The sequence below is a fragment of the Electrona antarctica genome, assembly GCF_951216825.1.
Source record: "Electrona antarctica genome assembly, chromosome: 2".
Taxonomy (NCBI): domain Eukaryota; kingdom Metazoa; phylum Chordata; class Actinopteri; order Myctophiformes; family Myctophidae; genus Electrona; species Electrona antarctica.
Genome location: NC_136807.1, coordinates 56700240 through 56723409, shown reverse-complemented (window position 1 = coordinate 56723409; position 23170 = coordinate 56700240). Strand labels below are relative to the sequence as shown.

The 23170-nt window shown below is 43.4% G+C and overlaps 1 protein-coding gene across 6 annotated transcripts in view; it reads right to left on the bottom strand.

The window, feature by feature from the left end:
- The window catches only part of tasorb (transcription activation suppressor b), a 94906-nt gene that overhangs the window by 59787 nt on the left and 11949 nt on the right, over nucleotides 1-23170 (bottom strand). For all 6 annotated transcript variants that reach the window (XM_079519300.1, XM_079519301.1, XM_079519302.1 and 3 more), the window contains exons 2-10: nucleotides 22023-22174; nucleotides 19625-19717; nucleotides 17352-17424; nucleotides 11906-11997; nucleotides 11120-11254; nucleotides 9573-9700; nucleotides 8084-8112; nucleotides 6368-6473; nucleotides 5490-5593 (exon numbers count right to left, since the gene is read on the bottom strand). In XM_079519300.1, the coding sequence (XP_079375426.1) occupies nucleotides 5490-5593; nucleotides 6368-6473; nucleotides 8084-8112; nucleotides 9573-9700; nucleotides 11120-11254; nucleotides 11906-11997; nucleotides 17352-17424; nucleotides 19625-19717; nucleotides 22023-22174 (912 nt within the window). The remainder of the gene's footprint in view (nucleotides 1-5489; nucleotides 5594-6367; nucleotides 6474-8083; nucleotides 8113-9572; nucleotides 9701-11119; nucleotides 11255-11905; nucleotides 11998-17351; nucleotides 17425-19624; nucleotides 19718-22022; nucleotides 22175-23170) is intronic.

Here is a 23170-nt window from a genome sequence, read left to right as displayed (position 1 = left end):
GAGATGTAGCTTGTAGAAGACATGTAGAAGACATTTTTAGAATCTGATCTCAGGTCAAAATGGGCTAATGTAAGTTCCTTCAAGACTTGAAGGAACTTGTAGAAGAGATGTAGCTTGTAGAAGACATGTAGAAGACATTTTTAGAATCTGATCTCAGGTCAAAATGGGCTAATGCAAGTTCCTTCAAGACTTGAAGGAACTTGTAGAAGAGATGTAGCTTGTAGAAGACATGTAGAAGACATTTTTAGAATCTGATCTCAGGTCAAAATGGGCTAATGCAAGTTCCTTCAAGACAGTGAAACAAGCTCGTTCCACTGGCCTTCTCGTGTCCCAGGTAAACATTTAAGTGTTAGTTGTGAACGACACTGACCTTCTCGTGTAAAGGTCAGGCATGCAAACAGGCCCGGGGTGAAAAAGGTGACAGTGTGCGGGGCCCGACGCAACGTCAATGAATGGATTATTGATGTCATATATCGGCTGTTTTTGTCATACACAATCCTACACATTCATTGTCACAACAATGACAATGACTGGACGATGTATGATGATAAGAGTGCCGCTCACTTCACACAGGAGTGATTTTTAAAAAACAGGTCAGCTTGTTTCACCCATTCACACACACATTCATACACCGATTGCGGCAGAAGCCATGCAAGGTACCAACCAGCACATCGGGAGCAATTTGGGGTTCAGTGTCTTGCCCAAGGACACTTCGACATGTAGCCAGGAGGAGCCGGGATTCGAACCGCCGACCCATGGATCATTGGACGACCTGCTCTACCTCTTGAGCCACAGACGCCCCAGGGTATTCACGTTGACCCTGTACTGTGTGTTACAGTGATGTAAATAGGTTTTCAATGTAATGAGTCCCGGGATGCAGGGATGGTCTTTTAGATCAGGGGTTCTCAACGTTTTTGGCCGGGGACCCCCGAAAATGCTTTGGCAACGTCTCGGGACCCCCGCCCCGCCCCCTCCCGACCCCCAATATAAATTGACTGCTACAATAACCTTAAACCATTTTGGGCGGGAACCCCTTTTGGTGTTTTAAGCATTGTTATAATTTAGCTATTTAAAAATAGCAGATCTACAAGCTCATAGCGCGCCACTACGAGCTTGTAGGTCTGCTATTTTTGAAAAATCGTGAAAATTTGGGGACCCCCTAAAATAATTTGGCGACCCCCCGAGGGGTCGCGACCCACGGGTTGAGAACCCCTGTTTTAGATGAGTCCCAGGGACATTTTATGAGTCCCATGCACTTCAACAACGTTAGGAGTCATATTTTGCCATTTTTACAAATTGCAGCATTTAACTCCCATGTCATTTTATATGGTAATAATGTGGTTATATTCATGTAGAAAACAGAAGAAATTATTATTATAACTAAAACTAGCAAAATAAAGTAGAATAAAAAAACAGTACTGTACAGTAGTGCATCCCGTGGATGCAGAGGTCGTTGTTTTATTGCGTCCCTTAACACTTTGATTGCTGCAAGATCTCAACAGGCCTATTTGGATGTTGCTGCCGTTTAACATTGCACAAAGGCCTTGTTCGGGGGCCCACAGTAAAATGTTCTCTTATAGCGAGAATCACACGCCTACATCAAAAGAAAGCTGAGATATTGACCTTTTTGCAACACCTGCATTTGCCTGGAAGTGGTTATCTTGAACAGCGAGCAGAGTTATGGATGGTTTAAAGTCAGAGACATTGACAGGCAGATATAAAATTGAACCCAATAAATATCCTATACATCCTATACACCGAATGAAAGCCCTGAATGTGTACTTTTACGAGGAAAACAGTAAACATTGATCCCATCTACAGTTAGACAGTAATTGGTTATTGAATGCAGCTTGTGCCCACCAGATAACTTCAGAGAAGACATGGACGTGAACTCCTCAATATTCACAAAATAAGGCCTATAGCGACATATAAATACTATATACCGTATGAAACAGAAGACTCTCTGCTTTCATAAGGAAAAAAATTGTACTGTAATAATAAAAAAATCACACCCCTGTGAAGTGAGCAGTGCAACTCTACTTCTCTACTTATTCACTACAGCTCGCTATATACGGACTGAGGCAGAAAGTCATGTAAACCTTTTATTTACAGTTTGGTCTGTAAACTTCTACTGTAATAATAAAAATCACACCCCTGTGAAGTGAGCGTTGCAACTGTTCTGTACTTATTCACTACAGCTCGCTATATACGGACTGAGACAGAAAGTCATGTAAACCTTTTATTTACAGTTTGGTCTGTAAACTTCTACTGTAATAATAAAAATCACACCCCTGTGAAGTGAGCGGTGCAACTGTTCTTTATAGTTGCGCGGTGCAACTGTAGAGAACAGTTGCACCGCTCACTTCACAGGGGTGTGATTTTTATTATTACAGTAGAAGTTTACAGACCAAACTGTAAATAAAAGGTTTACATGACTTTCTGTCTCAGTCCGTATATAGCGAGCTGTAGTGAATAAGTACAGAACAGTTGCAACGCTCACTTCACAGGGGTGTGATTTTTATTATTACAGTAGAAGTTTACAGACCAAACTGTAAATAAAAGGTTTACATGACTTTCTGCCTCAGTCCGTATATAGCGAGCTGTAGTGAATAAGTAGAGAAGTAGAGTTGCACTGCTCACTTCACAGGGGTGTGATTTTTTTATTATTACAGTACAATTTTTTTCCTTATGAAAGCAGAGAGTCTTCTGTTTCATACGGTATATAGTATTTATATGTCGCTATAGGCCTTATTTTGTGAATATTGAGTTCGGGTCCATGTCTTCTCTGCAGTTATATCTGGTGGGCGCAATGTGCATCCACCCAGTATCCAATTTATGACAAACTGTACATGGGATCAATGTTTACTATTTTCCTCGTAAAAGTACACATTCAGGGCTTTCATTCGATGTATAGGATGTATAGCATATTTATTGTGTTTATTGTTATATCTGCCTGTCAATGTCTGACTATAAACCTTCATAACTATGCTTTCTTTTTGATGATGATTGCCGCCTCGCCTAATCTATCTCACTGCTTTCATTGTTTTGATCGCAGTAACATTGGGGGGGGGGGTCATGGGCACATTGGGCAGCAAAAGTCTTGATCCGTACGGCTATAAAAAGTCCCATTCCACCGTTCGGTTCAGAACTATAGTATAACGCGTTGTCATCAGCTGATTTTGTTTTTCAAGCTAGTGTAGGGGAACATGCCTGGGCATGCTAGCCTGGCACGGCCAGACTCATAGCGAGGGTTCACTGATGTTTCCTCCGGGGAAGAATCTTCAGTGAATCCCCGCTATGAGGCTGGCCAAGCCAGGCTATGGGCATGCAGCTTGGGGGCGATGGAGGGGGAAAAAAAGCGTCACCCGGCTGTGATGTCGACGAGAAGGAAAAAATGACTTCCACAGATGACAACACCACGGTTTAGGTCGCGGAAAAGTTCGTTATACATTACACCCGGGTCGATTACGTCCCCGACGCGTTCATTGCGGTCTTATCACTACAATTATAATGAATAAAAAAGCGTTACAATCACACGTCTGAGCGATCTCCGATTATGACGGCTCTGCATGGCGATACGTGATCCACCAACGGAACACTGTCTTGTCGTGGCAGCCCCTCGATACAGTTCGTAGTATTGTAGGCTCGGGGATCGTTTGGTCGCTACAGTATGAAGAAGGAAACATGCATCTGTCCATGTGTGTTGCAGATGTTATGCATTGCAATGCCGATCTGGTGCATATGTGTTTAGGCAATAGGCAGCGTTCCGTTCAGCGTTCAACTGGCTTCTACACGTAAAGCGGCCAGCCCTCCTGTTTTCAGGAGGGGAGGGGGGTTTTTGTTTTTTGTTTTTTTTTCTGATCACGTGAGCGGGAGTAAGCAGCAATGATAGGGCGATGGTTCTTCATTGTCCGGGTGGGTAAAAAGATGAATGAAAGTATTCTATAAAAAAGTGATTGAAACGTATTGATACGTGATCCGCACCCGACGTTTGATTAATTGATAACGTATTGATACGCGATCCGCGTTGGGAGTGTTAACTAGAAACTGCGTTTTGGGGATGCAAAATGCACCCTATTTTAATCTCTGGTTGTTATTGCTTTGTGGGACACGTCGTCTCACTCTGAACCAGTACAGTGTTCTAGTTACCGTTCGGTGGAGCAATCGGATCATTTGTGGTGTACTAGAATCTAGTACACCACAAAATTTGTGGTGTACTAGATTCTAGTACACCACAAATGATGACCAGGTCTAGCAAAATGGTCCTCATCTCGCCTATAATGAAAAGGCAGAAAATCTAAAATAAACTTGATTATTCTTTTTGTGATTTTCGTTTTTCTTTCATATTAACACAGCTTGAATGTTGAAGAAAGTTTTCATTCCAACAGATTATTGATTTGGTCAAATTAAATGTATACATTTATAAGTCAAAGTAGGCTAGCCAGCTCTAGGTGTTGAAATGTTGTGAAGGGGATTTTCTCAGCTTTGGGTAAAACGGCACAATCATTTTAAAATGGTCATATCTCCTTCAAATATTTTCCAATTTTAATCTGTAAAAAACTGAAAAATCACTCTGGTCGAGATGAGGCCCTATTTGCCAGACCCGGTCACAATTGTGGTGTACTAGAATCTAGTACACCACAAATGATCCGATTGCTCCACCGAACGGTCCTCTCAGGGGAGAGACTGGTGGGTCTGGTGGTTTGTCATGTTCCTTTATTTACTGTCCATGTGTAATATGAAATCATCCAAGCCTGTGTAGCCAGGTCACTTCAACTTCTCTGGCAGATCTCAATTGTTCTGGGAGCTGTGGGATATGACTTGTGTGTTTTGCGGGGAAGAACTTGGAGACCGCCATGGAACTTTCGTTTTGGGCCTGATGACTTGGCTATTTGGAAATCACTTGCTATAATAACCAGGATGCGAGTTGGGTAAACTTAGCCAATATGCCAGACTAAACCCATTTTTTACCTGAGATCAGATTCTAAAAATGTCTTCTACATCCTGACGGTTTTCTGAAAAAGCTATGTTTCTGTGTCAGTCGTTCTTCGATTTTTCAAAAATAGCAGACCTACAAGCTCGTAGCGCGCCACTCGGTGGCGCGCTACGAGCTTGTACCTTCCCGTGTGAAGCTGAACGTTATGTTTTAGATGTGAACGAGGTTACCGTACCTTCCTGTGTGAAGCTGAACGTTGTGTTTTAGATGTGAACGAGGTTACCGTACCTTCCTGTGTGAAGCTGAACGTTATGTTTTAGATGTGAACGAGGTTACCGTACCTTCCTGTGTGAAGCTGAACGTTGTGTTTTAGATGTGAACGAGGTTACCGTACCTTCCCGTGTGAAGCTGAACGTTGTGTTTTAGATGTGAACGAGGTTACCGTACCTTCCTGTGTGATGCTGAACGTTGTGTTTTAGATGTGAACGAGGTTACCGTACCTTCCCGTGTGAAGCTGAACGTTGTGTTTTAGATGTGAACGAGGTTACCGTACCTTCCCGTGTGATGCTGTACGTGTCCCAGCTGAACAGCACGGCAGGAATCTTCCTCTTGGCCTGGTCCAGCTGCATGCCCCGACTTAGGTCCAGCCTCTCGGGCCTGAAAGGTTTTCACATCAAATGATTCATGTAGTCGATACCTCATTCATACAGGTTCCTCATGCTTTTATTGGTGGTAAAAAAAACCTTGTTCTGAAAACATTTTATTGTCACAAAACAAAAAATTAAATTAAAATTAAATCGCATGAAAACAAGGCCTCCGTGTGTAAGTGTAACACCCAGGATTCATAACCGGGCCTCCTGTGTGGAAAGCCAACATCTTAACCACTAAGACAAAGGGAGTTCCCTCTGACTTGGGGAAGATGTTAGACTTTGAGGTTGTGAGCCATTGGAATAAGCTAAAAAACATAGGTAGGTATAGGGGTGGGTGGAGTGAAGTTTACTTACAGTTTGAAAGGCAGATAAGGACGGGTGGAGGGTAGGGCATTAAGCAACTAGTCGACTAGTTTACTAGTCGACTAGTAAATCAACTAGTCAACCTTGTTGGTACTAGTTGACTAGTTGATAAGGGAAAAAAAAGTTTATTTTTCTTATTTTTTTCCCGATTTTGTAGGCCTCAAGATCAGGTAGATTATAGTTATAGTCACCATGTACACAGTTTTTCAATGTACAAATATTTATAAAAAAAAAAAAAAAAGAAAGTTTATTTTTTTAATTTATTTTATTTTTTACATAATAGGTAAACAACTAGTCGACTAGTCGACTAGTAAACTAGGCAACTAGGCAACTAGTAAAAATGACTAGAAGTGAATTCCCTAGTGGAGGGCGGTGTAAATACTCAGGTATAGGGGTGGGTGGAGTAAAGTCTACTTACAGCTTGAAAGGCAGATAAGGACGGGTGGAGGAGCGGACGCACACATGGAACATCTCCTGGCCTTTGTTCATCAGGGGACCGCTCCACACCGTGTAGCTGCACTTCCCTGGAGGAGAGCGGAGTCACAGGTCACTTACGACAGGGGTTCTCAACCCGTGGGTCGCGACCCCTCGGGGGGGGTCGCCAAATTATTTTAGGGGGTCCCCAAATTATTTTCAAAAAAAAAAAGATTTTTTTTTTAATTTTATTTTCACGATTTTTCAAAAATAGCTAAATTATAACAATGCTTAAAACACCAAAAGGGGTTCCCGCCCAAAATGGTTTAAGGTTATTGTAGCAGTCAATTTATATTGGGGGTCGGGAGGGGGCGGGGCGGGGGTCCCGAGACATTGCCAAAGCATTTCCGGTGGTCCCCGGCCAAAAACGTTGAGAACCCCTGACTTATGACAGGTCACATGTATGAGAGGTCACATGTATGACAAAAAGGGTACACCCCTGAGAACACACCCAGACAGACGGACACCTTTATATTTTACCATCACGATGCATTGTGATATTTGGTAGCTGCTTGTGAGACAGCCTTGTCTTGTTACGGTTTGGTTCAGTGCGTCCTTGAAGCAGCTACAGTACAACTATGATCCTCCGAGCCCTGTAGTCGTTGGCACATCCACACCGTGGTTAGGAGGGCCGTAACAAGGAGGGTGTTACAATATAGTAACTGCATCGAAAAATCCATTTTTGAACTTCAAGAATCGAGGTATATCGAAATGAAAACAGCAACATAGACTATGTATCGTATCGTATCGTTTTGCAATGCAAATAATCGATTGTATATCAATACTACATTTTTGTGCGTGGTATTTAGCAATGTTTTAGAAGAACCAAGAAAAAGAGGGGTTTAATTACTCAGTCTAAAATAGTGTCAATGTATTTTAAATAGTTACCGTATCGATTTCAAATCATTGAATCGTATCGAAACGGATCGCCATAATGAACCAATATCGTCCATGTATCGTATCGTCAGCCATGTATCGTGATACGTATCGTATCGCTGTTAAAATGTATCATTACGGATCGGCAGGGACATCCCTAGTATCAATATAAGTAACCGTATCATGATATTAGACTGGATATTGTCTTTTGTGCTTTTGATTATTGTACTATATAAATATCGGATCAGGAAAAAAAAATCGGTATCGGCAGATACTCGGAATCAAATGATCGGAATCGGATCGGGAGCAAAGAAAACGTGATCGGGACATTGCTAACTGTAGTACCACTGACCCGTGATATTTACATGAGGCCTAACCACCTACAATGTTGTCTAGTTTTACCTTGTATTGTCAAGAAATTAACCAATTTTTGGGCGGGAACCCTCTTTGGTGTTTTAAGCATTATGTTATGCTTTAGCTATTGAAAAATAGCAGATCTACAAGCTCGTAGCGCGGCACCGAGTGCCGCGCTACGAGCTTGTAGGTCTGCTATTTTTTAAAAATCATGAAAATGTGGCGCAAATATTTGAATATATATTCTTTCAGAGCGAACATTTTCAACACAAATCTTTGCTTCTGGGGGGGGGGGGGGGAGGGTTACTGGAACAACATATTTTCAGATGGGGGTCGGCGGTCAATTACATTCATTTTTGGGGTCCTTGACATTTTCATGTCTGGTTGATTCAATAAATTAAACATGTAGAGCAGGTTGATAGATACGTACCTCTGGTTGATTGAGGAGGGATGTTGAACCTGTTGATGGAAGGAAACACAATGTTATATTCAGCCAGTCAACAAAGACATCGTTTGCGTTTTGTTAACAGGGAATAAACTCGTTTTGTGATTGCGTTAGAGGCTTTTATTATTACGTTGAGACTATACTATTGTCTCTTGGGAAGCACTTTGGGTCACCTGCTGTAGTTATTAAATGTGCTATAAAAAAATAAACTTGAACTGGCCAATTTGTGTCGTTTGCAAAATGTGTTATTGGTGTGCATGCAACTATCTCGAAAAATAAATCCAAAATCAACTGTTACGTTGGTTTTGGTTTGAAGATTGCTTATTATATGAGTAACATTATGTTTACAACAAACGTCTATGGGACTGCTGAAACTCTCTCTCAATAGCTCTACTAAGGAAAGCCTGCCGTGTGTTTGCCCTTCTGTAGTAAACTTTGAGGAAAACAAACTACAGAATTGGCGTATGGTTTCATTTTTCTTTTGCGTCTGAAATACATGCTGGTTGCCTGCATATTATGAACCCATTCTGGACGGGAACGCCTTTTGGTGTTTTAAGCATTATGTTATACTTTAGCTATTGAAAAATGGCAGATACTACAAGCTCGTAGCGCGGATCTGCCATTATATATTAATAATATAATAATAATAATATATATTCTTTCAGAGTGAACGTTTTTAACCCATTCTGGGCGGAACCCCTTTTGGTGTTTTAAGCATTATGTTGTGCATTAGCTATTGAAAAATAGCAGATCTACAATTTTTTTTTAAATCGTCAAAATCTGGCACAAATCTTTGAATAGATTCTTTCAGAGCGAACGTTTTTAACTCAAATCTTGCAACAACATATTTTCAGATGGGGGTCGGTGGCCTATTGCATATAATTGTCGCGGTCCTTGACATGAAATATTGAGAACCGCTGATACATAAACAGGTATTTCAGGATTCAGATCTTCAGGATTTAGAAGACATTTTTTTTTAATTTCGACGTCAGGCCTAAAGGGCTTAAAACCAAGCGCACCTGTGTGGAGTCAAGGGAGCCAGCGACGCAGCGTCCTTGCCTTTAGCTATTGAAAAATAGCAGATCTACAAGCTCATAGCGCGCCACCGAGTGGCGCACTATGAGCTTGTAGGTCTGCTATTTTTGAAAAATCGTGAAAATGTGGCGCAAATATTTGAATATATATTCTTTCAGAGCGAACGTTTTCAACACAACATTTTGCTTCTGGGGGGGGTCCCTGGAACAACATATTTTCAGATGGGGGTCGGCGGTCAATTACATTACATTTTGGAGGTCCTTGACATGAAAATGTTTGAGAACGACTGACAAAGAAACATAGGGGTTTTTCAGAAAACTGTCATGATTTAAAAGACATTTGTAGAATCGAGCTCAGGTCTAAATGGGTTTTATGCATGTGCAGTTAGTAGGTTGATAAATTTCGACGTCAGGTCTAAGTGGCTTAAAACCAAGCGTACCTGTGTGGAGTCAAGGGAGCCAGCGACGCAGCGTCCTTGCCTTTGTACGTGAAGGAGAGCACGGCGTACGGACACACGTGGCGGGGCCGCGCCTTGATCTCCTCAAACGCAAACTCGAAAAAGTATTGCTGCAGGAAGAAAAGAACAAAGATAAAAAAAACGTACATGATTAAAGAACACTGCTCAAACGTCACACTGTTCTAGAGTGTCATTTAACACCGTGTACACTGTCAAGAGATATGAATAGGGATGGAGCTCGTTAAGGTTTTATTGATAACAGCAGGCTTATCGAGCCGGGTCCTTATCGAGCCCACTATCGAGCATTTGCTATTATTTTGTGGAAAGACGGGAGACAATTCATTCTGAACAGAACCTTATTTTTATTGGCCAGTTGTGATAGTTTGTATGCCAATAAACAGTTCTAAGGTGACACACACACACACACCCCCCCCCCCCCCCCCCCCCCCCCCCCCCCGCAAATATATATCATATGCGGGGAGGAAGCGTCGCTATGAGTCTGGCCGCGCCAGGCTAGCAGCTGACGGCTCCCGTGTTGTTTCGACTCTGTGCAGACAGGATGCAAAGGTATCGCATTTGGGTTTAATACAATACATTATGGACAGATGTCTATGCATTGTCGAAATGCTCCCTTTCGTGCATGCAACAACTGTGGGTAGGCTACATTATTGCATTTAGCTCCCCTCGTCTTTTTTTTTTTATGTTACCAAACTTTTTCACCCGTTCCACCATAGTTCCACGGCAAAACGATGACGCACCGCGCAACCACCCGTCGCGTCCCAGCCCCCTTATACCCGATAACAGACTCGACAAGCCAAAAGCTTATTGATAATCGGGTCTCGATAAATGCCGAACCGGGTTTGTAATGGACCCGATTTTCGGGCTCCATCCCTAGATATGAATGGATTATTAATGGTGCTGTAAGTGATCCTTGTGTTTTATGATTCTTGTGATGAAATCAAATGGACCATTTGGTTTCATTTCACGCTCTCAAAGTCTACACAATTAGAGAATGTAGAAGAATTGATATCTATAAATATATATCTTTTTTTCTCGTTTGTTTTTGTGGCTTTCGCCTTTATTTAATATTTTTTATAGATGACAGACAGTAGTAGGCTGACAGGAAATGGGGGAGAGAGATGGGGGGGGTGACATGTAGTAAAGGCTGTCGAGATCGGGAGTCGAACCCGCGGCACACTGCCAGACTGGACTACAAGCCAAAAGTGCCTGGACCGCTGAGCCACGGCCCAGGCCGAATAATTGTTAAGTTTGATCGTTTGCGCCCGTTATCTCTCCTAATGGTACCAACATCAATACAGCAATGGAATTGTGGACAAAATCATAATGCAAATGACCACAAAATATTCAAAGTATTGGGTCTGGAGAGGCCAAGTCTCCTCAAATGGTGGTCCGTGTGGCTCAAATACCAAATAAACAATGGTGCCTTGACGTGGAAAAAAAGGTTGACAACGACTGCGGTAGATCCAATTTCAAGCTAGAATCAAGACGGAAGCCATCGATTGTCTCACCTGTGTGAGCTCGAACGCTCTGTAGGACAGCAAAGTCGAAACCCTGTTGGCGTTTTTGGACATGTGACAGTCGAACTTCTGCGTGGGCTCCACCGCATTCTTGGGCATGCTGTCGAATATATACTTTACTCGGCCCTGGGGGGGGAGGGGAGGGGAGGGGGACGACAACCAATCAGCGCTTTGACATCAGCTGTTATGTCAGGTATTAACAGTGGTGGAAACTAACTAAGTACATTTTACTTAAGTACTGTACATAAGCACAATTGTGAGGTATTTGTACTTTACTTGAGTATTTTCCCATTTCAAATATTTTTTGACTTCTACTCCACTACATCTCGGATCCAAATGCAATTATTTGAAAACTTGGGTCACTAGTTACTTTGTAGATGTAGATTTTGATGATTATTGCAAAACAGTTAATATACGTTTCAGCCATTTCAAAATAGCCGACCTACAAGCTTCACGATGCAACACATTGTGAGCTTGTAGATCGGCCATTTTCAAAAGATTTTGAAGACTCGAAATGGGACATTCTGCATAATGAGTATTTTTACTTTTGGTACTTTTAGTAAATTTTCATGTCAATACTTTTGTACTTTTACTCAAGTAAACTACAAATTCTGGCCTTTCACTTGTAACCGAGCATTACTACATTGCAGTATTGATACTTTTTTTACTTAAGTAAAATATCTGAGTACTACTTCCACCACTGGGCATTGACATGCATGTTTGTGAACTAGTGATTTATTTATTTATCTATCCTGAGTGAACGTCGGCGTTCCTTACCCTCATAACCTTAAATATGATCATGTCGCCGTAGGACCCCGCTTCGAAGGGATTGATTTGCAGCAGATCTGAGTTTCTGGAGAGATACACACCTAGGAAGACAGAGAAGGAGTCTGTGTTAAAGACATTCATGTCCCTAGGAAGACAGAGAAGGAGTCTGTGTTAAAGACATTCATGTCCCTAGGAAGACAGAGAAGGAGTCTGCGTTAAAGACATTTACGTCCCTAGGAAGACAGAGAAGGAGTCTGCGTTAAGACATTTACGTCCCTAGGAAGACAGAGAAGGAGTCTGCGTTAAGACATTTACGTCCCTAGGAAGACAGAGAAGGAGTCTGCGTTAAGACATTTACGTCCCTATACTTCAGGTGTGGGTCATGACCGAAAGAATAAGGTACAAGATACAAGCATCCGAAATTAGTTCTCTCAGGCGGGTGGCTGGCATCTCCCTTAGAGTAGAGTCGCTGCTTCTTATCGCTTGGAAAGGAGCCAGCTTAGGTGGGTTCGGCCATAAAGGTTCAGATGGAGGACCAAGGATCAGATGGAGGGATTTGTTATACATCTAAGATGTCCCAAAGAACGCCTCTGGAGTCCCCCAGGAGGAAGTCACTAATGTTGCTCTGGAGAGGGAAGTCTGGAGCTCTCTGGTGGAGCCGTCGGCCCCCGCGACCAGACTATGGATAAGCGGTTGAAGATGAATGGGTGGATGAAGAACACCAGAAGTAATGCGGTTTCATCGACTACTTCCCGCTATTTCGTACATTTTTTACGTGCGCAAGCAGAGCGCACAAGTACCGCGGTCGGCTAGGTATGCATGTCGGTGTTGTCCACCGGCCAATGGGTATGTATGTTGGTGTCCACCACCAGCCAATGGGTATGTATGTAGGTATGTTGGTGTTGTCCACCGGCCAATAAGGGACCACCAATCTTGATGACGTAACTACGGTACATTTGGTGATTGGCTGGGTATGTATGTATGTATGTATGTATGTATGTACAACACCGACAATCCAACATGCATACGTACTTTAGTCACGTCAAGAACCGCGATTGGCTGGGTATGTATGTCGGAAACATTCCGCCGGCCAATGAAGGACCACTGTTCGTGATGACGTTAACTAAAGGACGTTTCAAAATTGGTATGGTATGTATCGGCTGGGTATGTATGTTGGTGTCCTCCACCCGGGCCAATAGGGGGCCACCATGCTTGGTGACGTAACTAATGTACGTTTCAAAGTTGTATTTTAAAGGGTGTAAAAAACATTTAGAACAGCAATTGTAGTGGACATTGGTTAATAGCGTTGCGCCATGAGCGCAACGCTCGACGGAGTGCATTTCTAGAGATGTTTTTTTGAAATTATTATTAAATGTGTCATTGATTTCTTTGTACATTTAACCCACTGCCGCCAGGATTAATTAATCTATTTATCGCGCATCGCCAAGGTTTTTCCCCCTTTAAAACCCTTATTTTGAAGAGCCAAATATCCGTAACCGGATGTTACGATGACATAATGCTGTGTGCGGTGTCTTGACCGGTTGTTGTTCTCTCGCTCGGTGCACAAAAAAACCCGACCGCGAGTATATCAGCGCCCGCTGTCGGCCGTTGAGAAACGACGTTCATTGCGCCGATTTGGAGATACAGGCCATTGAAAGCAGCACATAGAGTGAGAGTGGATGTGTGCGCAGAGACTGGAAATCAGACAGAGAATCGTAATTAACCTCAATGTCTAACATAAAAATCTACATTTTCTTGGTACTGTATGTGCGTTCCTCGGCCACACGCGCGCAGACAGCATTACATTCACAGAAACCACCCAATGATAGAACTGCATAAGTTTCTATTAATTACGATTAATTATTAAAGGACCACTTCACCACTTTTCAACATCTCTTCATATAATTGGTCCTCACTAATAATCACGGTAAAACACCACCATCGTTTCCTACTCGGCCTGTGTCTCATAGGAGGGCTGTGGGGCAGTTCAGAAACCCGTCCACCAGTGACATCATCGATGGGGAATCCAGGCTAATAGAAACGGCAGGCTTTCTAGTGATGAAAAGTTGCAATGCAAAAATGGAAGCCATCGTTCTCACGATAATACAAATCAAAACATTTTTGTAAAAAAAAAAAATCTGGTTTAAAAAGTTTCTGGGTTTCTGAACTGCCCACAGCCCTCCTATGAGACGCAGTGAAAAAATGGTGCCATTTTATCATGATTATTAGTGAGGACCTAGTATATGAAGATAGGTTGAAAAGTGGTGAAGTGGTCCTTTAATTGTTACGTTTAATTGACGCATCTCTTAGCGGCGATTAATCGATTAACTATTAACCTCCCTAGCGACAGCCCTAGATACAAGGCCAATCACACGAGAGAGAGCGCACAGGACGGTTTTTATAGGCCATTCTCAGCTGTTGCTGCTCGAGTTGTGTATTAGGTATCCTCCCGCTGTAACCTTATCAGGTCCAAATGCAGAGAGGCCTGCCACTCCAGAACACAGAATAAGAATATAACCTTTTTTTCATATCAAGGTCCATTATTTATTCTGCATGTGAGCCACAGAGCACTATTTGATGACATTCCTCTCAGACCAAAAACTAAAGAACATTTTGTTTGTCTTTGGTTAAGATTTTGTCCACAATTCCATCCATGCTGTATTGATGTTGGTACCATTAGGAGAGAGAACAGGCAAACGATCACTAACAATGCTTCTACATTCTCTAATTATAGAGACTTCTTGTAAATTAAGTAATGCAGATGTTTAACAATAATTTAACTCTTGAGAGCGTAACATTTGTCTCATTTTACGCTCTCAAGATCTAATAAGGGTCCATTTGGTTACGAACTCTCCATCATTTAGCTGGGGACCACCTGGAACCCCCTCAAGGACCACTGGTTGAGGACCACTGGAGAATTATTAGGTATCATTGACCTTATTCACACAGCTGCCAGCAAGGTGCTAACTAGGTGCAATTTCCCATAGACAGCCCATTCATCCAAACAGAAAAGTCCTATCGGATTGTATTAAACAACGTCAAACTCACCAACGTTGTAGCTGTACGGAAAGCCTGAATTATCCTCTTTCAATCTGTAAAGTTTGTGTTTCATAAAAATCCACCGCAGACAATGTTATGAGCTATTTCCTGTCAAGTCATTCTGCGCAGGTTATTTATTTTTTCTCCAAGTGTCAGAGTTTGGGAGTGCTCGTTGGATACCACTCAACAGCCCTGCACATACCACCCATTTTGAATTTGCATAGGAGGCAGCAGGACGTTGCTTTATTAAAAACTCCATCACTTAGGGCAGGGGTTCTCAACCCGTGGGTCGCGACCCCTCGGGGGGTCGCCAAATTATTTTAGGGGGTCCCCAAATTATTTTCAAAAAAAAAAAAAAAGATTTTTTTTTTTAATTTTTTTTTCACGATTTAAAAAAAATAGCAGACCTACAAGCTCGTAGCGCGCCACTCGGTGGCACGCTATGAGCTTGTAGATCTGCTATTTTTCAATAGCTAAATTAAAACACCAAAAGGGGTTCCCGCCCAAAATGGTTTAAGGTTATTGTAGCAGTCAATTTATATTGGGGGTCGGGAGGGGGCGGGGCGGGGGTCCCGAGACATTGCCAAAGCATTTCCGGGGGTCCCCGGCCAAAAACGTTGAGAACCCCTGACTTAGGGGGGAAAAAATCACCTGCAAGGAATTGCTTGACATGAAGTAGCTCACACCATATGTGACCAGATTTGACTGAGAGACTGCCATCGCGCAAATTCCAGCTTTTCACCAGAGAAAAACTTTCAGACCTGAAATCGACATGTAAATATGAAATAAATGCTTAATGTTAGAGTCCACAGAAGTGAACCTTTCAAGCCTGTTTTACCAACTCGCTGTTTTTCTGCAAGACATTACTCTATAAGCCATATCTCCAAAACTGGTGGGTCAAACTGAACAACCAATATGTCAATTTGAAGCTATGATTCCCCGCTTTCATACGACAAACAAAAATTCAAAAAAAATCCAATGTCAAATTTGGTCACATATGTGGATTGTTATGAAACAAACACTTTGCAGATAGAAAGAGGATAATTCAGGCTTTTCTCACAGCTGCAATGTTGGCGAGTCTGACATTGACATAAAACAATCAAATAGGACTTTTCTGTTTGGATGAACGGGCTGGAAATTGCACCTACTTAGCACCTTGCTGGCAAGATGGCCGCGGTGTGCATAAGGTCAATAGATGCGACAGCGCTAAGAATAGGCATGTCACACATATTACATCATCGCCTGATCGCAACTATTTGAGATAATCACAATTATTCTTTTGGATTACCGGTTTCCATGTCGAAAAATGTCCGTACATTTTCAAAAAATAGCAGATCTGCAAGATCGACTATTATTTTTGCCATTTTGCCGTCTGGGCTTGAGGGCCGAGCTACACCAGGCTTTTCAGCCCGCGTGCACGCACACACGCACTTATAGGTCCAGTCCTATTTTTAAGTGCGCGTATGCGAGGCTCGCGAGTGCACGTAAACACGCGCTAAAAGCCTGGTGTAGCTCGGCCGTCATGGCTCGGTGAGGCTTACTTATTATACTGCGTGCCATTATTGTTATCATTCTAGGTGTTGTTGCTATTGTTGTCTCTCTCTCTCTTTCTCTCTCTCTGACACGGTCAAGGCAGATGGCCGCTCTGTGTAAAGTGTCTTGAGGCAAACTTGCTGTGACTTTGCACTGTAACAAAAATGCTACTGAAACATTTTAAAGCAAATTCCCTCTAAATAAATTAGCTAGAGACACCAGACATTCAGAGACTGAGCTTTAGCATAGAAATAACAGGAACATGAACAATACTTGTGTAGCAAACAACAGATGCGAGAGCTGCGAGTGTGCATGCATGCATCCCCCCCCCCCCCCCCCCCCCCCAACTCCATTTCCCAAACATTTTAGTAATTACTTTCAAACAAACCGTCAAATACACAAATACAACACTAGACAGGCTACACATCTGAGCCCCCCCGCCCCCCCCCCCTTATCATACTAGTTGTGGTCAGTTTTCCATTAAATACAGAGGTACATTATTAAATACAAATACTCGACCGGTGTACAACTTTCTTCTCCGAACTTGTATAAGAGCAAATTGAAGGATGCCGTGATTGACCAGACCACTTAAATGATTTGTATTTTAATTATAATCTCTTCTCTAAACATGGCTTAGAATCTAAGCCATGTTTAGAGAAATCTTTGTTTGTTTAAAAATCTATAATATGATTGGAATATCGTCTAAGCCTTAGATGATCAAACTCTATTCCAATCATATTATAGATTTTTATTTTGATTTATATAGTAGTGTACGCCTCCTCCTAGCACTTTCCCTTTTATATCGTGTGCTTTCTTTTGCATTGTTTTCATACTGTGCTAAATCAAATCTAAAATCAAATCAATAAAGGACCGACAGACTCACCCGATGCGGGGTTTCCGAGGATGTTGTTCCTCGAGTGTCCCACACTCAGACCCTTCTCACAGATCCACTGGAGCTGCAGACAGACAGACAGACAGACAGACAGACAGACAGACAGACAGACAGACAGACAGACAGACAGACAGACAGACAGACAGACAGACAGACAGACAGACGGAGGAGAAGAACACAGAGAGGTGCTGTTCACAATCACTTGAAAAGCACATCGCTGTTGTCAGGGAGACAAGACGGTCAAAGGTCAAGGTCTAGAAGCTCCAAACGTATTGTTGGAGCTTGTCGATGCGCTAGTTTTGATACTTTTTGAATTTGAGAGTACCAATGCATCCGTGTGTACACTCTTCAGAGTTGTGGTGGTCCTTGAATTAAAAAAGAAAAAGTTAACTTTGAGAACCACTGACCACTGGGCGGCAGTGGCTCGCAGTTGGATCCCTGTGGGCTCCCCCCAGAGTTGGTGTCGAAGTGTCCTTGACAAGGGGCCAGTGAGGCGCTCCAACGTTGAAGCTCTGGGCCCTAGTGGTAAGAGGAAGGACTGCAGGCGGACCCGTGCACGGACACGTAGGACCATCACTCCCTACGTCACCCATATGTCACCCCGGACCTCAAATTTGAGGCTCAGTGGCTTCAAAACGCCACTGAGCAACTTCATCGAAATGAATAGCTTGGGGGCGGGGCTAGTGCTCCAGTTCGGTCTCTATCCTTTATATACTCTATGGTCCTTGAGCAAGACTCCGCTCGAGGACAAAGACTCCCGATGTGCAGGTTGGTGCCTTGCATGGTTTCCTCCGTCATCGGTGTGTGAATGTGTGTGTGTGTGAGAATGGGCGAATGTAATGCAACATTTGCACAATCTATGTAAAGGTGTATGACTGTGTGTGTGAATGGGTGAATTCAATGTAATGTACAATCTACTATGTAAAGGTGTATGAATGTGTGCGCGTGTGTGCACGTGAGAGAATATAATGCATGTAAAGGTGTATGAATGTGTGTGGGGGTGCATACTTAGTTTAGACTAGTCATTGGTTAGACATGGGTTAAGGTTAGGTTTAGGTGTGCTGCCCTGTGGGAGGTTAGGTTTAGGGTGAGGGTTTGAGATAGGTTGTAGTTGTAGGACTAATGACTGGTCTAACCAATGACTAGTCTAAACCAAAAACTGTCTAAACTAAGTACTGCACGTGTGTGTGTGTGTGTGTGTGTGTGTGTGTGTGTGTGTGTGTGTGTGTGTGTGTGTGTGTGTGTGTGTGTGTGTGTGTGTGTGTGTGTGAGAGAGAGAATGGGTGAATGTAATGCATAATCCTTGTAAAGAGCCTTGGATAAATATATATATATATAAATGTACCACTTCATTCACTTTGAGCCACATCCTTCAGCCACGGTCTCTCCGGTGTGTGAAAGCATACGTTGGCTAGACATCCTATCAGTCCGACAGGCATTAGTCCCACAACACCGTCGCTCCCGACATGCACTGCCATAGTGCATGGAATACCAAACAAGTCGCCCCTTTAACAACTCGCCCCGGGCGTACAGCCGGCGGAACAGCGCGGCCTGGTATTCCTAAAGCAACCCAAGTAAATGATGCCTAAACGGTTAAAACCTAACCCTATTCCTAAACTTAACCTCAGTAAAACTATGCCTAAACCTAACCCTATTCCTAACCTTAACCTTAGTAAAACTATGCCTAAACCTAACCCTATTTCTAAACTTAACCTCAGTAAAACTATGCCTAAACCTAACCCTATTTCTAAACTTAACCTCAGTAAAACTATATGCCTATCCCTGAACTTATTTCTAACCTTATTCTCAGTAAAACAAAATAAAGAATACAAGAACCGCCACACCGAGCTGTCGGCGTGAGGACGGTGGGAAAAAAGCTGGGGCGAGATGGAATTGGGGCGACCGTACCTGTTACCAGTGCATGTCGCAGGTTACAACTAACGCGTAACAGGTTACAACTAACGCGTAGCAGCAGGTTACAACTAACGCATAACAGGTTACAACTAACGCGTAGCAGCAGGTTACAACTAACGCATAGCAGGTTACAACTAGCCTCGGAAACCCTGACGTTTTTATTTCCAGGGAGAAAAACATAAGTCAGCAGAGTCCACTTCAATTCGGCATAGAGTAGCGCAAACGTTGGTCTCTCTCTGCTGATTTCTGATCGTCTGCACCTTTGTTAAATTGAACCAAGACACGCACACACGTACACAGTACACACACACACACACACACCTCTCACAGAAGCAGTAAGACAAACCTACCCTGGCTTTGTCGGGGAACAGGAAGCAGTAAGACTCGGCCAGCTCCGCCTCGGTCCGTCCCTCCTGCTTCATGGCTCTGCGCTTCTCTATGAACTGAAACATGAAAGAGGACAGACAGGAAAAAAACATGGCCGTCAGTCTTCTCTATGAACTGGAAACCAAGGTTAATTAAATAAGGTTAGGAAGCGAAGACCGTACAATGGTGGACTCCGTGTTGCTCCCTGGAAGGATAGAAACATGCTCAATTGAGACCAAGGAAGCTGAAAGCGGAAGTGTTGGCTGCATAAAGCCAATTGCGCATGTTTCTTTCCTTCCAGGGAGCAACATGGAGTCCACCGTACGGTCTTCGCTTCCTAACCTTGTTTAATTAACCTTGCTGGAAACAAGACAGGGAAAAACATGGCCGTCAAGTCTTCTCTATGAACTGGAAACATGAAAGAGGACAGACAGGAAAAAAACATGACCGTCAGGTGGTCTGTCTGTACCTCTCACACACACACACACAAGTATTAAGACGTTATTCCAACGATGAAATCTCATCAGAATACACATTTTTCGGCCTGGGCCATGGCTCAGCGGTCCAGGCACCTTGACTGGTAATCCAGTCTGGCAGTGTGCCGCGGGTTCGACTCCCGATCCCGACGGCCTTTACTGCATGTCTTCCCCCCCATCTCTCTCCCCATTTCCTGTCAGCCTACTGTCTGTCCCTCCATAAAATATATAAAATAAAGGCGAAAGCCACACAAAAAGAACACATTTTTCAATGTCAGAACGCACCGTGCAGTGATGTCGTCCACCCCTCCTCTATTTGAGCGAGGTGTCTCGACCCCAAAACACTTTTATTGGCCGAGAGCTACACAAGCTGCTATTTATTGATTTATTGGTCATTTGATTGGTTCAGGCTACGTCGCAACGCAACGACACTTTCCGCTTATAGCTCCGATGTCCGTCTAGGACCACAATCTATACGATGTCACTAATTGCACAGCCATGAAAGCCGAGGAGGACTGTATCCGCTTTTAACCCATATATTGACCCGAGATCAGATTCTACAAATGCCTTCTAAATCCTGACAGTTTTCTGAAAAACCCTATGTTTCCATGTCAGTGGTTCTCAAACTATTTCATGTCTAGGACCCCTAGACGTATACGTATTTGGCCGCCGACCCCCCATCTCAAAATATGTTGTTCCAGGGAACCCCCCTCAGAAGCAAAGATTTGAGTTAAAAACGTTCACTCTGAAAGAATATATATATTCAAAGATTTGCGTCACATTTTCAGGATTTTTCAAAAATAGCAGACCTACAAGCTCGTAGCGCGGCACTCGGTGCCGCGCTATGAGCTTGTAGATCTGCTATTTTCCAATAGCTAAAACACCAAAAGGGGTTCCCGTCATGAATGGGTTAAATGTAACGTACGGCTAAACGCCACCAGAGTTATCATGGTCACACAGGAAGGACGGATATATAAAAGGGTTTGGATGGAAATCAAGACAAATCTGCAACGTTTGTAACACTTGGGAGATAAATCCTCCGGCAACCAACCCCTGGCGATAATAGCAGATCTACAAGAGACCCAACGTGCGGCCGCGACACCCTTGTGAGCCTGCAGATGGGTCCTTTGGGATTGTTGAGTTAACGATTGTGGTTAGATGCGGCAGAGATGCCAGAATTATTTTTTTTATCCGAGTGTGGTGTGGAGTGGAGTGGGAGAGTGTTGATTGTTGAGTGATTGTTGAGTGTTGATTGAAAACTATGACGAAAGATGTTTTATGCTGGACCCCTTGTCCAGCATAAAACTGGACAAAATAGCTGATCTACGCGCTTACAACAGATCTACAAGCTCACAACGCGTCCCGCTGCGACGCGTTGTGAGCTTGTAGATCTGCTATTTTCAGCATGCAACCAGAGTGTAAAATCTGCCATTACGACGACATCAAGCCCTGTCAAAACACATTCTAGTCGACCAAATCAACTGTAGATTCAGTCGACTAAAATCTCATGACACTTAAGTCGACTGAAACGGGACTAACGGTAGAACATTTGAGGTGACTCAAATGTGACCAAAACTAAATGAAACTTACTCAAAAGACCATGACTAAAACTTAACCCATTTTGGGCGGGAACCCCTTTTGGTGTTTTAAACATTGTTATAATTTAGCTATTGAAAAAATAGCAGATCTACAAGCTCATAGCGCGCCACTCGGTGGCGCGCTATGAGCTTGTAGGTCTGCTATTTTTGAAAAATCGTTAAAATGTGCCTCAAATATTTCAGAAAATTGTCATGATTTAGAAAACTTTTTTTTTTTTTTTTTAATTTCGACGTCAGGCCCGAATGGGTTACAATCAAAATGTGGACATACTGCAGTGTAGATATAGAGAGTATGAATACAGTCGTACCTCTTTCTCCAGCAGCTCGTTGTGGATGAGTCTGGCCTTACAGTAGGTGAAGGTCCCCCGCGACGACTGGTCCAGGTAGAACCGAGACAGGATCTGCTTCAGGTCCTCGAAGCCTCGGCTGTCGGGGGGGAGGAAGTCATACATACCTGTAGCTGGAGGGAGAGAGAGATAGAGAGAGACAGAGAGAGAGAGAGAGAGGGGATTAGCATAGAACACTGGTTCGCAAAAGTTTGAATTTCAAGCCCCCCCCATAACATTGGGTGTACACCTGGTGTAAAATTGGGTGTACACCTGGTGTACACCCGGTGTACACCAGGTGTACACCCAATTTTGGGTGTACACCGCGTTGATAAATAAGGGCCTCAGAGTTACCCGAGGGTCCATTTGGTTCCAGCTGTACACTCTCAGAGCTACCCGAGGGCCCATTTGGTTCCAGCTGTACTCTCTCAGAGCTACCCGAGGGCCCATTTGGTTCCAGCTGTACTCTCTCAGAGCTACCCGAGGGCCCATTTGGTTCCAGCTGTACACTCTCAGAGCTACCCGAGGGCCCATTTGGTTCCAGCTGTACTCTCTCAGAGCTACCCGAGGGCCCATTTGGTTCCAGCTGTACTCTCTCAGAGCTACCCGAGGGCCCATTTGGTTCCAGCTGTACTCTCTCAGAGCTACCCGAGGGCCCATTTGGTTCCAGCTGTACTCTCTCAGAGCTACCCGAGGGCCCATTTGGTTCCAGCTGTACTCTCTCAGAGCTACCTGAGGGTCCATTTGGTTCCAATTCTGTACACTCTCAGAGTTACAAACCTGTAAAGGTGCATTCTGCTGTTGCAGTGCACTGTAAAAGTGGAGTTTGCTTTCAGGACGTTAGCCCGACGGGCAAGTCGGTGCATTCCATCTTTAATCAATACTATAGGCTATTTATGAAGAGCAATGCTACCTTTTATTTGTATTTTTTTTTTTACAGCCATCAGTTGCACTCAACGTTTTTCAAAGTGGCTGTCCTGTCCTGTCAAGTTCTACCGAACGCAATTTGACCTGATCTTTATAATGGATTTACTTTTCCGGGCAAGTGGGCATAGCCTTTGGGCCTGAGAATGCCGTGTCTGTCAACCCCCGCTTGAAATGCTTGAAACATTGAACCTACACAAAGCTAC